The 16,838-nt window shown below is 37.9% G+C and overlaps 1 protein-coding gene across 1 annotated transcript in view; it reads left to right on the top strand.

Moving 5' to 3' along the window:
- ITGA8 (integrin subunit alpha 8) overlaps positions 1-16,838 on the top strand; it is a 175,997-nt gene that overhangs the window by 59,799 nt on the left and 99,360 nt on the right. The window contains exons 14-15 of the mRNA XM_075922446.1: positions 9,416-9,461; positions 11,788-11,895. Coding sequence (XP_075778561.1) covers positions 9,416-9,461; positions 11,788-11,895 — 154 coding nt within the window. The remainder of the gene's footprint in view (positions 1-9,415; positions 9,462-11,787; positions 11,896-16,838) is intronic.

Here is a 16,838-nt window from a genome sequence, read left to right as displayed (position 1 = left end):
CGGGGCTTTTTTGCAGAAAACCTCATCTAGATTGGCCACGGACACTTTTTCGCAAAAAGTGCTTTTGCAGAAAAGCATCCTGCCAATCTAGACGTGCTTTTCCAAAAATGCTTTTAACGGAAAACTTTTCTGTTAAAAGCATTTTCGGAAAATCATGCCAGTGTAGATGTAGCCCTTGTGTTCTAGTATCTTCTGGACAACAATGCTGGAAAGGAGAATAAATAAAATAAAAACATAGAAAGAATAGACTTGCTGTTAGATAATTTCATGCTTCCAGATTTAAAAAAAAGTAGAATGCAGGGAAATTAGATTGGCTGCTGACTTTATTGTAGTCTCTCTTGCCCATTCTTTTTGACTACTTGTTTTCTGGTAGGTGAAGTTATAGAAACAGATTCTAACTTTATTTACATTGGTATTTATCAAGATTAGTAGCTCCATTGACTTTCATTCAATACAAATACATTGGACTTAATCCTGTGTAGCTCAGGAAAGAGGCGCTGGGGATGTGTGGTGGACAAGACTGGAAGACGTGAAAAAGTTTGTTTTTTAAAACATAGTTTATGGGTAAATATGACTAAATTACTATGGAGTAAACTCCTAAAGGAATAGCAGGTGAGATTTTTGTGCTGAACTTCTATGAGGTGCAGTGCTGAACTCACAAATGAGGCAGGGGAGCTATGTAGTTTTAAGACATATTTTCCCGCTCTTTAGGGGCCCATGATTGTGTGTGGCACTCTCCCTGGCTCTCCACATGTGGCCTCAAAGCAGCTCTACAAATGACTCTTCATGTCAGTTTCCCTTGTTGGGCTCCTCAAATAAACTCTACATGGCTTTTAGTCTAATAGTCTAATTTATTGACATAAAATAAACTCAAAATAAAACTCCAGGTCCCAAATTAAAGTCCACACACAATTTCTCTTCCTATTCTCAGGCCCTCCTCTCTGGAGCTTTTGCTGCTTCAGCCAGCCACTCCCAGGGCAACCTGGCTGCAGTATCTTCATTCTTAACCCATAGAGTCTGCTCTGCCTGACTCTCAAGTGTCCAGCTTCTGGGCTCACACCCTTAACTTATTGTGATGGGTCTGATTCTCACTGTAGCTCTTCTGCAGTGTCTGCCGCAACTTGCTCTGGTTGTTCTCCCTAAGCATCCACCCTTCCTGTGGTTTCCTACTTCTCTTATAGGGGAATCACCTGATCTCTGCTCAGGTGTGCCTGTTTCATAACTAGTTTTTTAGTCCTTATAAAAGGTCAAGCCACCCTGTTACCATGCCAAGCTTTTTATGTGTCATAAAGGGTTTGGAGCAAAAAAGCAGGGGAGGAATCCCTCCTTAGGTCTGCTTTCTGAACTATGGTTTATTTCATTTCTTAAACAGAGCAATTCAATTTTGACAGAAGCAAGAGAAATCCATAAATACAAAATGTGAAATCCCTGTTGAGTGCTTGGAATCAGTGATTATGTAGGTAGTGGTGATGTATATCTTGCTGGTTCTTCTCCAAGGCTAGCTCTGCATTGCACACCACTTTCAGGATATGTCTACACTGCCATTTTTTTTCTTCAGAAGATATGCAAATTGTGCTCTCATTTGCATATCTTCTGCCGATCCTTTTTGTGGAAGAGGTTTTGCCGCTAAAAGCCCTGTGTAGAAGCGGCCATTTGTCGGAAAAAAACCCTTTTTTAAAGATCCCCTATTCCTCAAAAAAATGAGGTTTACAGGTTCTTGCGCAAAAGGAGTTTTTTCTGATAAATGACTCCGTCTACACGGGGCTTTTTAGCGGCAAAACCTCTTCCGCAAAAAGGATCAGCAGAAGATATGCAAATAAGAGCACAATTTACATATCTTCTGCCGAAAAAAATGGCATTGTAGACATAGCCTCAGTGGTGTGCAGTGTACCTGTAGCTACAGGCCTCAGTGAAAAAGCAGGCTGTGTCCATGCTGTGATGCATATCTATTGGTATGGGGAGAGAGTTAGAAAAACTTCATCAGCACCCCCAGAATCTTTCACTGCGGTGAGGAAAGACTCTGACAGCAGGGAAGCAGCTGGAAAAGGCTTAGCCATTCCTAGACCTCCCCTCTGCCAAAACTTTTCCCCTGCAGAAGGGAAAGGCTCCAGGATCTGGGAGCTATCAGAGTCTCTTCTCACTCCCTGCCCCTACCTCCACTGCCAGAGTCTTTCCCTGAATCAGGGAAGGGCTCCAGAAGCAGAGAGTTGGCAGCTTTTCCTCATTGCCTCCCTGCTGCTGATGTCTTTCCTTGCATTGGGAGATGCTTCCAGCATCTAGTAGCTGGTGAAGTATTACCTCACTGTCACTGCAGAGCTGGAGCTTTTTCTTGCAGTGGGGAAGGTCTTCAGAAGAAGGGAGCTGGTGAAACTTTCCCCTTCAGTATTCTAGCTGCTGGAGCCTTTCCCTGCCTACACTGCTATCTACGCCGCTGCTAGAGAGGCTAGGCAGGTACATACACGGAACGCCCCTTGAAGTGGTGTGAAGTGTAGATATATCCTTCTATAGAACTCATGCATTTTCAATAGGTATGATTTCTGTCTTCACAGCATGGCATATGTTGAGTCACTTGCTGGATAATTATAGCAGAGCAAATAGTTTATTAAGAATAACTTATTCAACCTGTTTTCAGCCAGTGGAATTTCCTCAAGCAGATTGTGGTGCTTTAAGATTGTAGCATTTTCAAATGTATTTGTCATCCAGAACTGTTTAAACATTTTTTAACAAAGTAGTTTGATGCATAGCATTTATGTATGTTTATTGCTTGGGTAAATTACATTATTTGAATACTTGTATAAATAATCCGCATTAGTCTAGGTAATCCTTTTGAAGTCGTGGGCCTTTTCTACTCAGATTTACCCCAGTTTTATTCTGGTACAATTTAATTGGGCCTGATTATTTCTTCTAGTAAGCTCTGGTTGGATTAGTCACTTCTTTAGGCTTTCCTTATTCTGGGTGCAGTTATTACATTAAAGATTGATTTATATATAGTATAAACAATGTCTCTAGAAACATTTAAAGAAATGTTATTACAAGGCTGTGATAATCAGACAAAATTCTCTCTAAAATTCAATAATCCAGTTTAATCTTATTAAAAACATGAGTCGTTAACAGTGCCATCTGCTAAATGCATTAACTTGAACAGCAGGAAAGAAAAATCTCAAGTTTCTTTCTTTAAAAGCTGGGATTTTTTTCATGATATAAAAGTTGTTGAATATAACAGGCAATATGCCAATAACATCACAGCATTGTACTCTAGTGATGATTATATTTTGAAGTCAAGTCAGGAAAATTACAGAAGGCAAAAAGGAAGAGAGAGAGAAAGAAGAAAGATAAACTAACTCTGCATTAGCTTTGATTGCTATACAGTGTGTGAGTGAGACCTGGGAAGGTGAGGAGTGTGTGAAGGATTCTACCACCAAAGGGAGCGAACTAAAGTGCCTTTAGCAGATAATTGGTTTGCATCATATTACTGATTGATTTAAGCACTTGATAAGGCAACAATTTCCTGAAGATTAAATAGTGATATATATTTTAATTTACAGATAGACTTTTTTTCACAATTGTTCTGGGGGATTTAATGACCTACAATATTATTCATTCAGTGATGCTCAGGAAAATATATTTATCCTAGTCAGTAACAGGATTCATTTAAGACTGAAAGGAACTGACAGAAAGTTAAGTCAGAGAACACCAATAAAGGGAAATAAATATACTTTACAAACCTCATGCTCCATGGGCTTCTTAACTTTGCTTATCATGAGTAAGAGGGCCCAGTCTCACCTTAAAGTGGCCAGCAATCCTGTGCTACCATTAAAACTGGAAGTATAGTCATTGTGGTACCAGCAGGGGAACAGGCTCACTGTCACGTACGATGTAATCTGAAATCCTAAGTGTACTCTTGGGATAGCGTGCCCCTGCCACTGCAGCTCCATGTCCTTGGCTTAGTTGCAAATTACAGTCTTCCAGCTCTGTTGTAGACATAGCCAGTGCCACTGCACAAACCATGCCATATTTCCATCCTGCCACATATATCCTTTCAGATCATCTAGCACGTTGATGGGAAAATGGATGTTGGTGGAGGTGTCAGCTCACCTTTCTCTGCCATGTGTGGTTGCTAATTGTGTATCTGTTAATTGTCCTGTCATGTACCTCAGCAGATGGACTTTTTCTTCTCTTTACCATATAAGTTCTTGCAGAATTAAACTCTATTTGGAGCAAAATGAAAATTTCCCATGGAAATAATTAGGGCTGTTTAATTTCTGCAAAACCCTTTGAATTATTCATTTGCACTGATACCTAATTTCATGTAGGGAGAGCTTGTCTCAGGACTAAACTCTGTAAATTCCTCCCGTTTGGGTTTCATTCATCTAAACTGAAGGGTTCTGTTGTGTTAATTTAGATGCAGTTTATATACCCAAAGAGTCAAAGGTCACTGGGTCATAACCCAGTCACAGTCCAACTTTAAACAAGGTTTAGGATTTTGTTATGCAGAGACCTCAGAGTGCTTAGTGCCATAGCAAACACATCATTAAAAGGCCTTTTAACTTTTTATTGACAATACAGGAAAGAAGGGAAAACAATTAAAGCATTTGAAATGTAAAGTATTAAATAAGGCTTTCATTTTAACAACATCTCTTGTTCCCTTTCCCTTTAGCTGGAGAGAGTTTGTAAAAGGAAAAAAAAAACCCCTGGTTGGACAACATTTTAGATGGTATCAAAGATGGTAATAGCTATCCTTTTGGGGACAAGAGAAAAAGTTAGTTGAGATGGCCTGGAACTGTTATTGATGGTGGTATTAAAGTCTGATCCTGTTACTTAAAAGACAAAACACACACAAAAAGGGAAAGAAAAGAACAGCAAAGCTAGTAAATGGAGCTTCTGTCTCTGGTGTTGACTTTCACTGGCAACCTTACTGCTGGAAAAATATATCTTCTTATCAGCCACTTGGAGACATGGCAAACTTGTACCAGTAATGGGCTGTTTAGGGCATTGCTTTTAGTTGCCTCTTCCTGGTCACAGCCTCATAGCAGGATTGCAGAACATGCAGTCTTGACCAGCTAATCTAGACTCATAATAAACAGAAAGGAGAAAGAGGGGAAAGAAGTGGGGAAAAAAAGGGTATGTGGGGAAGAAGGAGGGGAAATTGTTTTGCATCCCAAGCAATGGCTAAGATTTATCTGAAGCCATTGGAGGTGGCAGTGCCATCTGAGCCCCTCTCTCTGGCCTGATCTGGTCAGGACATATCTCAGGATTAAGGCAAAGGTGGTCTGGGATCCCGAGAGATGATGGGGATGGAACTATGGTAATAAAGCTCACTGCACACAACTGCAGCTTCTGCTAATTTTCCCTGAAAGTCTTTTTCTTTCTAAGAACCCAGAAAGATAGTGCTGGATGGAATAGATCATCTTCTCATTACTTTGTCCACCAATAAGCCTAATTCCAACACACTAATTTTGGTTCATTGATTTTCTGTCCCTGCTTCTCTTATTTACCAGTCATAAACATAGTCCTTGAATAGTATCAGTAAAACCCTTTCTGTTTAAATGAATTCAGTCTTTCTGTCTCCTTCTTACACTGTAAACTGTTTTATATGACAGGCCATTGTGACAATTCATGAATTTACACTCACTTTTTACAGCTGAGCTTACCATTAGGGTAAATGTGTAGGCCAATTATCACAACAGTTCTCAGTGAAAAATGCCCCTTGAAATTCCTGTAGAATCTCTTGATGCGTGTTTCTGAGTTATGGTTCAATGAGGTCCTGAGGCATTTTAGTTCTATGGATCATTCATCCTGTGACTTCAGCAAGGCAGGGCTGTGTTCTGCCACAAGAGGCACAAGATTCTATCTGCAGAAATCTTTTACTTCTCTGAGAGGCAGCAGCTGTTCCAGGTGAGGATTCTCCTCAAAGAAACAACATAGGCAATGTGGCTATCTCACTGCCCTTCCTGATGCTGTGTAGAGAAGGTTTGCCAGTTTTACTAAATCATGAAATGGTGGGAAAGGACGTGTAACTCCTTCAGAAACACCAAATGGAGGCTTGGGTGTCCCAGTTACTGGGAAGAGGTAGAGATCAAGGGAGAAGGGAGCTGGGACATTTTGGATCCAAAATGAGGGAGAAATTATTAGTTCTGAACTCACAAAATGATGAATTCCCTTCTTAATGTGCCTATTATGGGTATTCCATGAGAGGATTTTAATATTTACCTTTGCAAGTTATACTAGGTATCTTAGGAATACTCCCCCTTCATAAAATACCTGTTGAATAGCTATAGGATGGAGAACTATGTTGCATTTGTAAATAGATGTGCAATATTTTTCAGTTAGGATGCTGAGTGCCTTTGGCTTCGAACAAGCATGCTCTGGCTCCAATGTATTTAAATAGGAGCAGTCCACAGGAAACAGAGCCCATTCAGAGGTTGTCAGAGAAATGCAGCACCTTACAGGATGGGAACACATGGAGGATTTGTCAATGATCATTTCTTCATATATGTATAACTCCCATTCTCATCTGTGGGTATTACTCAGGGGTTTGCCATAATTCCAATTTTGGAAGTTGGAACTAAAGTGAAAAACATTTTAATGGGTACTTCTTATTGATTATTAGATGGTTGTTTTTTTTAATTAGGGCCATAGCGACTTGCCTTTGTGAAAAAAGAAAGCAAACCCTAACTAATGAAATAGATGCAGTCTTATGTTCCAGCTTGCAAATGTTTTTCTTCAGGCTTCATTTGGAAATGATCCTGACAGTTAGTTAAGATTACTTTTTGCTATGGAAATTCCAATTGCCTTGTCAAACATTTGTTTTTCAGCTAGTAACCTTTGCATCAGTGACATTTCATATGTAGCAATAAAAAGAGCAGGCAATGAAGACAACTTCCATCTATTTTTAGGAAAAGAAAGTTGCCAGACTTCAGATAATTTGGACATCTTGCACGTATGTTTCACAGAAATGATTAATGGCTTTTCCTTTAGACAACACACAATAAACTTAAAAACTACTGCTCATAAATGAATCTGGCATTATGAATGTTCATAACTATTACTTAGCAAATGAAGGGTTTGGCTCAACTCCCATCAGTGTCAAAAAAGTTCTTTCCATTGAGTGTTATAAGAGTTGAACGGGGCCCTAAATGACAATGAAAGAGAGTGTAACAGAACTTAAGCATTATAATAGACTGACCGCATTATAATTAGTGAGATTTTGAATGGGCTTTCCAATAAACTATTATGTGTGAATGTACAGTGACATCATCTTTATTATTCTTATTTTAGACTAATGTATAGATCACCGTTAATACAATAAGCTCTTTTAATGTTTGCCTATGTTGCCAATTAACAATCATGCCCTTTCAAGTTCTTTGGGGAAGGTCATGATGCGGTAGATTCTCCCGTGGAGCTGAGCTCAGCTTGGTCTAGGGGATGAGAGGCTACTCAATGAAAGAGTTGCAGACCCTAAATCAGCACAATCCAGAGCCATAAGTACAGCCCTCAAAGGGAGCCTGCTTTGCCTTGCTCCCATGGCATGGCCCCACTCCTTTGATATACTACTTGTCTGATCAAGTTGGTAGATTCTGGGGTCCTCACACAAGCAATCTGCTAGGCTGCTGGAGGCCTACCAATATATGTTTTTCACCAGCATGGGTCTTATCCTTCTCTAGACCACTATTCCTCATCTTCAAGTGGGCTGTGGGGGGAAGGAGGCCTCTGCTCACTTGCACAGAGGATTTGGCATGTATTATCTCATGAAGAAATTAAGATAACAAGGCTTTCCACACATAGATTCCTATGTTTAGATGGTGTTTGGTGCAGTTCTCCAGAGCCGTGGGTTTTAGAGTTAACACTCCATTCTAATGTGCGGAGCAATTCATTCCTCTCAAAGGCATTGTTTCAGGGTATGCCTACCCTTAAACTGGTATAGCTGCAGTACTGCATTTGTACAATTATAGCATTTGAGTGTAGACACTCACTATACTGAGAGAAGGGGTTCTTCCAGTGGTGTAAGTAATTCACCTCCTTGAGAGGCAGTACTTAGCTTGACACAATAATTCTTCCACTGACGTAGCATTATCTAAACCAGAGTTGAGTTAGCATAATTATGTCTCTCAGGACTGTTCTGGTGTAAGATTTTGGTGTAGACTGGTTCTCAGACTCAGCAGATTCAGGCAGACATCTGTCATCATTTCAAATTTTTCTTTGCAGCCATGAAGGCTAGAGGCATCTTTCTTACAATGGAAGCTCAGATTCTGAAATCAGATGCTCTAACTTAAACCAGAGCTTGCAACCCTGCAACAACAGATGATAAGATCCATGAAGCCTCTATTTTATTTGTCTAATTTACTTGTCTTTTTTCTAGCTGTGACATAGCATGCTGTTTCTATCCCATGTTTCTTCTTGAGAAATAGATTATATTAAATCCATTTGGTTTATTGTGAGAGTAAGAGAACCCAATTGCATAGAAGATCTTAGGCGAGGTTTTGTGTTGTCACATTTTACAACATCTTAACCAAGGAGGTAAACTTCTCTTCAGGTTCTCCTTGCCCAGGCTTTGAACCCATTGAGAGTTGTCTGACTATGCCATTATCATAAAGGACTCCTAAATGCCAAAAGGGGAGAAATTGCTCACACGTTTTTCACTGAGAGGCCACCTCCATTGAAGTGTAGTCTCAAGTGAAGCCACTTGAGTTCCAGTAATGTCAATCCAGTATAAAAATAATCTACCCAAGAGTGCTTTGCATGGATATATTATCTAACACAGAATCTGTAGGTAGACTTACATACCATGTGTGCACCGGCTTAACTAAATTAATTTAATGTATATTAAAGTGACTTCCAGAAGGGGGAGGGTGAGAGAGGGGGTGCCACTGTTGAGTATCTTATAAGCACAGACCTCCCTTTCAAGTTAAACCAAATTCATGGTTAAAATGTAAACTTTAAAATTTACTTTCTCCTATAAAAGTATACCCTCTGAAGCTATAAAAGTATAGTAATACCTAAATTAACAAACATACAATTCAATACAAAAATCAGGATGAGATCAGAGGTCACCAGGAAAAAAATGATTTAAATAGCATGAATTTAAATAAATATGAGATTCAACTTTTTGTGTGGACAATCTGTTTGCCACTCCTTCATGTGACAGATAGGTAATGGCTTGAAGTAAAATATGTGGATTTAATGAAATAGTAGTTTGAGGCATGGATGACTCTGTGTCATGTAGGGTGAATGAATATGCCATTATGGCAAAAATATGAAATGTTTTCCCTCACTATGTTCTTGTAGAATGATGCAGAAAGTGTGAGTTAGCTCATTTGCTTTACATTACTGTATTCTGAATATAAATGAATTAGGCTGCAAAACTGTGCTGGAGGTTTGCATGTAGTTTTTTCAAAGTTGTTTTGTTTTTTTCCAGATTTAATAGTAGGTGCATTTGGAGCTGGAAAAGTAGCTGTTTACAGGTATGTGGTAATTGCTATGGAAGCTTTGTCTTACAGCTTAAACAGGAGATCTACAGCCAATCTTTTTTTCACATTTCAGTGTTACTTTTCCCTGTATGTAAATAAATGGCTAGATTATAGTATGTTCTTAGCAGCATATTCTATAGTGATGTAAGTCCTTTTCTTACATGCTCTTCAGTCTCAGAAAAATTCTCCATTTTGGTTGAAAGTACCTATGTCAGGCTCAACCCAACAAGCTTATATTCTGATCAAATCCTTCAACCAACTTGTTAGGCTAGGTGCAGGGTAAGGAAAGACATTTTTTCCCATTTAAAAATTGTAACCACACTTTTTTGAATGGAGCTGAGTCCCAAATAATTAAAAATGAAAGCTTTCAATAGTTGCCAGGAAGTAGTCCTTGATGAGAGAGAATTTAAAAAGACATGTGACTGAAGAGTTGTTTCTTACCATGGCCAATGGCATCCTCTAATAATTTTAGATTTTATGTAGCCTTGTCCAGTTAGTGATACTAGGATGTGAGCTACCTGACAAGCAAAGCACTGCTACTTTCAGACTGCTGTAAAAACCATTTTTATGAGGGACAATGTAATCTTTTAATGAAACATATATAAATATGCCTAAAATTCAAAGTCTGGAGCAAAATCACAGTGACTAATGAATAGGATCCTATAATTTTAGTCTTTAGTGTCCTGCTGCATACTATAATTTTCTGCAAATCCTGAGCTTTTATTTAAAACACATAAATTTACAGCTGTCAGAAATGTAAGGCAAAGTCTACTGCTGTTCTGTTAATCCAGCTGCACAGAAAACTGTGCCCATCCAAATATTGGGAAGTCTGGAGCATAAATATTGCCAAACTGTCTGGTTCTTTGTAGGCTTCTGTTTTCCCCAACCCTATATACCTCCAATGACTCCATAATACCCTAATGTTACAAATGTATGGGCATTCACAGTTAAGAAACAGAAAGGTAAAAAAATCTCACGTAGGTAGCATTAGCTCAGTTTCCACATTACAGCAATATATACCATTTCCCTGAACCTCATGGAATCCATATATAAAGTATTACTATGCTGATCTGGTATTGTTTTGCAGCCACTTTGCAGGGGTAGATGCAGGGTAATAGAGAATCAGAATTGGTATGTCTAGATCTACATTTTTTTTGCAACCCAAAAGAGTGATTGTGCCATTTAACAAGTTAATATTATGAGCACCTCTTTTTTTTTTCCTTTCCAACTCTTGTGTTATAATGTGCAATTGGTATTGTTGGACAAAGACAGGTATTTGCATTTAATAATACAAACTGAAGTTTGTGTGAGAATTCGTTTTACCCTGATGTATAGCAGTGCAAGAAATCATTTCATTTTTGAGGCTCCAACTGATGTTAGAATGAAAAATTGACACTACAACACCAGTTGTAGATTAAAACTTTTAAGGGAAAATCTTGGGAGTGATTTATTTTTATCAGATTCCTGTAAGTCAGTGTTCAATAATGATATTCTGTGAACATATGATTTAGAAACTTCCCTGTATCCAACACTGTTATAAATTAATCTAAATTACTGGGTAACTAATTAATCTCCGGCTGTTATTCACAATTGCACACCGCCTCTGCAGCCATGTATCTCTGTCTTCAGCTGCTTCTTCTGTTAACATTATTCCTGGCTTCCAAAGTCAAATGGCTCAAGATCTAGCTGTTAGGTTGCAGCCTATGGCTGATTCAACACATTTCCTAAGAAGTTCTGTTTTAGCCAAATCACATTATCTTTTCAGAGAGAATTAAACACAATTATATTAGACAGCTAATCTGAAGATGCCCCTTTTTTAACCATAGCAGAAAGATGACAGGTTGTAAAACAATTATGAAATGCTGCTGTTGGATCCAGAAATGTGGAGGTTTCCGAGCCTGTGAGGATTTGACCCTTTCAAAGCGTTATTGATATTGTTGTGAGGGTGGGAGAAGGGAACAGTGTTTGCTTAATGAACCTTGTACATATCTGGTTTCTGCACAGTCATGCATCTATGTCTAGGTCTAGTGAAAATGCAAGGTCCTGTTTCAGTGACTTGTCCTGTTAGCTTGTAATTTTTGTGAAGAATTATCAAAATGATTAAAACTCTCCTTTTGCATAGATGACACTTTCTCTCATACAGATTCCTCATTTCTTCTGGAAAGTGAACAGCAACAACAAAACTCCTGTCCTCCTGATGGACTCTTCATTAACAGCTATCTTTAAGATAATTGTATCTGCATTCATGGGCCTTTTTTATTTGGATAGTAACTTATTCCTGTTGCATGTATTGATGTTTGTTTCTCTCCCCCATTTGTAGAGCAAGGCCTGTTGTGACAGTGGATGCTCAGCTCATGCTGTACCCAATGATTGTAAATCCAGACAATAAAACTTGTCTGCTTCCTGACTCTATGATTATGGTGGCCTGGTAAGTCAGTGATAAGACAAAAAAAACCTTTCTCCTCTTGTTCCAGACGTCTTTCTGGTGTTTGTGCAGGTGCTGCAATAATGAGTGCTGTATTACAACCTATCTAGAATCAAATTATTTTCTTTTGCTTCATAAACACTTGAAGTGTAGCCAGGAGCCTAATCCTGTGAGGTGAGGCATAATCATATCCTACTGCAGTTGAGGATGCTCAGCATCTCATAGAATCATGCCCTAAATTCAAACACAAAGTCTGAGGGCACATATTCACTCTCTATGCCAGAGATTGACCTTCTGGTGTTTGATTAAGCAGATCTAATATAGATTCATATATCGAATGCAGAGGACAGCTCTGTCCAGTATTTGTACTCCTCGCAGTTGTGGGGAGTAAGGTAAACCAACAGGAGCATTTGCTCCCATTGGCCTCCTGCAGTGGGGACAGTGACAAGTTCGGCTTAAGGTAAGCCGACTCCAGCTAAGTATTCTATGTAGCTGGAGTTGCGTTCCTTAAACTGATCTTTCAGGTCTAATGTAGACCAAGCCTGAGACCATATCTGATGGGAAAGATCCTATTAGGCAAGGGTTCAATTGTTTACTGAGGATGCATAAGTTATTTAATTGATACTACATCCCCATAATCTGTTGGCTTAATGTGCTACCATTTTGGGTAGTACATGGTTAACCCCATGTTTTGTGTGAAGAAGGATGAACATTCATCTACTTGAGGAAGGGACTGAATGGCTTATTTATTCAACCTAAACAATGAATACTTAATGACTGGCGTTGTTCCATGTTGGCATTTTAGAAACACCCTTCATCATTTACCATACATTTATTATTTTTATGTATTCATTATAAGTTAAATAATACCCTAAACAGAAATAAACACTGTACACTTTTGTTATAAACACTGAGATATAGAATATATATTCTTTTTAAAAAATAGATTTAATGGATCCTTTTTGAAAAGGTTCATGTTGTATTAATCTATGTTTGTTCTGTATCTTAATAGCAGGAAGATAAAATAACCTCTGACTAGTACAGGGGTGGACAAATACCGGCCCATGAGTCAGGTCCTATTTACCAGGGTTAGCCCCTGGTGGGCCATCACTGTATTTACTTGGGCCTTTACAGATACTGGTGATTACAGCACCTGTTGGTTGCAGATTGCCATTCCTAGCCAACGGGCGCTATGGGAAGCATTGGCCAAGAGTGGCGATCCGGAGCTAGCAAGAGCTGAAATTGCCTGTTCCTGTGGAGGTGCAGGTAAATATTGCAGCAGCAGCCTGCCAGGGGCTAACCCTAGTGAACTGCTGCTATTTCATTGCCCACCACTGGACTATCAGATTGGAAATGTTTCTCCAGAACATTCTTCTATCAGAACATTTTGATTTACTAAAAGTGAAACATTTTGCAGAAATGTTGCCTTCAATTTAAATTTATTTAGAATAAAAATTTGCTAAAAACATATTTAAAAGTTTTGACCTTTTCAGAATGTAACATTTCAATTTTCCATTTTGAAAATTACATAATGGGAATAAATCTTTCAATTAACCAAATTTATTTATTTATTTATTCGTTTACTTATCTGTTTGTTTTATTTTTTAATTTCAGTCTGTGAGAAATTTCTAATTTTTTGGTTTTTATTCTGGAACAAAAGGAATTTTGAAACTATGAAACTCCCTCAAAATAAAAATATGGTTCTTCTATAGCTCTTCAAGAAATAATTCTGTCTTGCTTCACATTCTAACTACAATGTATTATTGGGAGAAGTGAATGCATTATGTGGATAAAGTTATTCCTTTTAATACTTATTTTTATTAGAATAATCTGAAAGATGGTTTTGATTTATATCTACAATAGTTTTATCCATAATTTAAGTGTCTTAGTGGAAGGATGATTACATTTCTGGCTGTTTTATTATAATCTACAGTTCTCTAAAGGTTCAGCTCCTTCTATACAAAATAAATTAATTCAGTCTCCCAAAATGATTGAAGAGCAGCTGTTGATTTTCCATGCTGTAATTTTTTTCTCTCGTTGATATAACCTTGTATTGTACATATGAAAACAATTAGTAGGGAAACTCCAACAGGCAAATAATTCCTCTGTCCCATGGGATAGATTTCAGTATCTCTTAGCCAGCTGTGCAACTTGTGTGAAATGCCTGCTGACTGACATTTCAAAATTAGAAGAATGAAAGGAAACCATCCTACCAGAAAAATATCAGGAAGTCTAAAAGGATTTAGATTACTGTATGCTTTCCAGGATTAGGAAAATATTGTTTTAGCCATGATCTGAGATTATAAAACTAAATCATAGGGCAAAGAGCCATAAACACAATTTCTTTTTTATACTCAGAAAAACTCTTCCAGTTTTATCCTGATCTTTTAGACTTATGTACATACTACTTTGCTAGCGTGGTATGTGTGTTATTTAGTTAGAAGAGCATTTACTAAAGCTGAAAACAATTTTCCTAACAAAATACTCTTAATTCAAAACTTGAGTTCAGAAAACCATAAAAAAAAATGCCGCAAAGTTCTGAAATTCTAAACTACTCAACCAAATGTCCTGTGTTCTGTTCTTTCCTCTGCCTCTTCTATTGCATTTACTACTTATCTGAGCACCTATTGGTCTGATGGCAGTTTTACAGTTTAACCACACTTTACAAACACTTTTACAAACAGTTAGGCTACGTCTACATTGCGCTCTCTTGCCCAATAACATATGCAAATGAGGCACAGTGATGAATATTGCCACTCCTCATTTGCATACTTATTGAGCCGCCATTTTTGCACAAGGGGCGTTCTGCCTGAAAACAAGCAGCAGAACAGCTCTTGCACAAGAGGGGGTTTTTGTGTAAGATGGAGCAGTGTAGACTGCTCTTTCTTGCACAAAAGCCCCTTGTGCAAAAATGGTGGCTCACTAAGTATGCAAATTAAGCGTGGTGATATTCATTGCCGTGCCTCATTTGCATATGTGATTGAGCAAGAGAGCGCAATGTAGACATAGCTAAAGTTAGGCCTCACAATGTCTATATGAAGCAGGGAAATAGTATAATTACCATTTTAGAGATGAGGGAACTGAAGGCCAGAGAGGTTAACAGCGCTGTCTAAGGCTATGCAGCAGAAAGGTATCAGAACCAGGGTTAAAACTCGAGGCCTAAATCTCTATTGATATGAATATATTCATTTCTGTGCGACTTTTGTGAGGCACTTTGGAGCATGTAATTTTCAGAAGTGCTGACTATCCACCAAACTGAAAATCCCTCACACAAGCATCTTACCATTTCCGAGCCTCCACTTCCTAAAATAGGATGGTGGTATTCTTTGCCAAAGAAAACAATTCCAGCTTTGTAATTAATATTTATCATTATCTAAACCACTGTTGAAATGGTTTAATGAAAGTTTTCAATAAACCAGGTTTTCAGTAAATGAAAAATGTCTATAAAACTTAAAAAAATCAAAATCTTATTTGGAATAAAAATACAGAGTGGGTCAGTTTTGAACCTTAGAAAATGGAAAACATGTTTATATTTTCCAGGTGAATTGTTCTGGGAGGAGGGTTGTTAATTTTTTATTGTTTCTAAGGCTAAGTATTTGCTACTCCCATTAATTCAAATGGTATAATCAGTATCCCAGACAATATGGAATTAGGCATTTGAAAACATTGGTTGCAGTGTCTTATATCCATATTTCCCATTGTGTTAAATGAAATATCGATAACAGTAAATACAGTAAAACTCCAATAGTTCGGCACTCCTGATAGTCCGGCATCAAAATGGCAAGAGCCTAGTGAGTGAGCTTCGGCAAAAAGAGTCACAAGGTAACAGCGGCAGCAGCTGAACTGAGCAAAAAGGGTAAAAAAGGCTTAAAAAACCTAAAACACTACAGTATACTGTATACAGTATGTACAATAAAAAGGGTTAAGAACACTTTATATACAGTATATAATGTATACAGTGTATATATATAACCAGTTTAAAGTACCTCCTGATAGTCCGGCATATCTGAAATCTAGCACCACCTAAATCCCATAGGCTCCGGATTATCGGAAGTCTACTGTAGTATTAGGAACTGTCAATCATTTCTGTTTATTGTTTTGATATGTCCCCAATGAAATTATGTATTCATTACATATCTCTACATTTCCAAACCAAACTAGAATTTTTTTCTGTTATAAACTTCAGTTCAGAAGAAATGAAAACCGGAAATTCCCTTCCATGCAAAAGTCTAATATTTTGAGGAAAAATGTTCCACACTGGGGGAAATGCCACGATTTCAAAATTTCTCTAAAAACATTTCCAAAAGAGTTCAAGTGAGGACCATTGATTCATTTTGTTTTGACTTTATATGATCTAGCTTCACAATCATGATCTAGTCCATGCATTTAATTTAGGAAAATGCTAAGAATAGAACAATTCAGAACTATACTGAAACACTCATTAAAGGTTCAGAGCATTTTGTAGTTTAATCAAAAGCCCTATTCTTTTGTTTTAAACACTGTGAATCATCATGCATTTCATATGACAGATCAGTTGCTCAACCGTTAAGTAGGAGACAAAGCCCATTCTTTCTTTCCATAGAGAACAGAGCCAAGAGGAAAACACTTATCACTTTTTATTCTTGTAATATTCAGTTGTGTTAGAATTAAAATACATTGGGATTTACATCAGATTAAAGAGCACACATTTATCTTAAGTAAACTATTTGTTGTCCTAAGGATTGAGGGAAAACCTTGTTGCCTGTTCAACTCATGGGCTTCACTTTTTAGCCACCAGTGTTGCTCTTGTGGTTGTTGCAATGATAGGCAATGTAGGGCAGACAAGACTCTAGTGTTCTTATCTCCATGATATCCCAGACCAATGATATAGGCTAGGCCATACAGTCAGAGGACAAAGGTGCCATTTGTTTCTTATACCAGTTCTCTTCCTTTAATTGTTCAAAATT

This window comes from Pelodiscus sinensis, chromosome 2 (genome assembly GCF_049634645.1).
Source record: "Pelodiscus sinensis isolate JC-2024 chromosome 2, ASM4963464v1, whole genome shotgun sequence".
NCBI lineage: Eukaryota > Metazoa > Chordata > Testudines > Trionychidae > Pelodiscus > Pelodiscus sinensis.
Note: the sequence above shows the minus strand (reverse complement) of the source record. Positions and strands in the feature narration are given on the sequence as shown.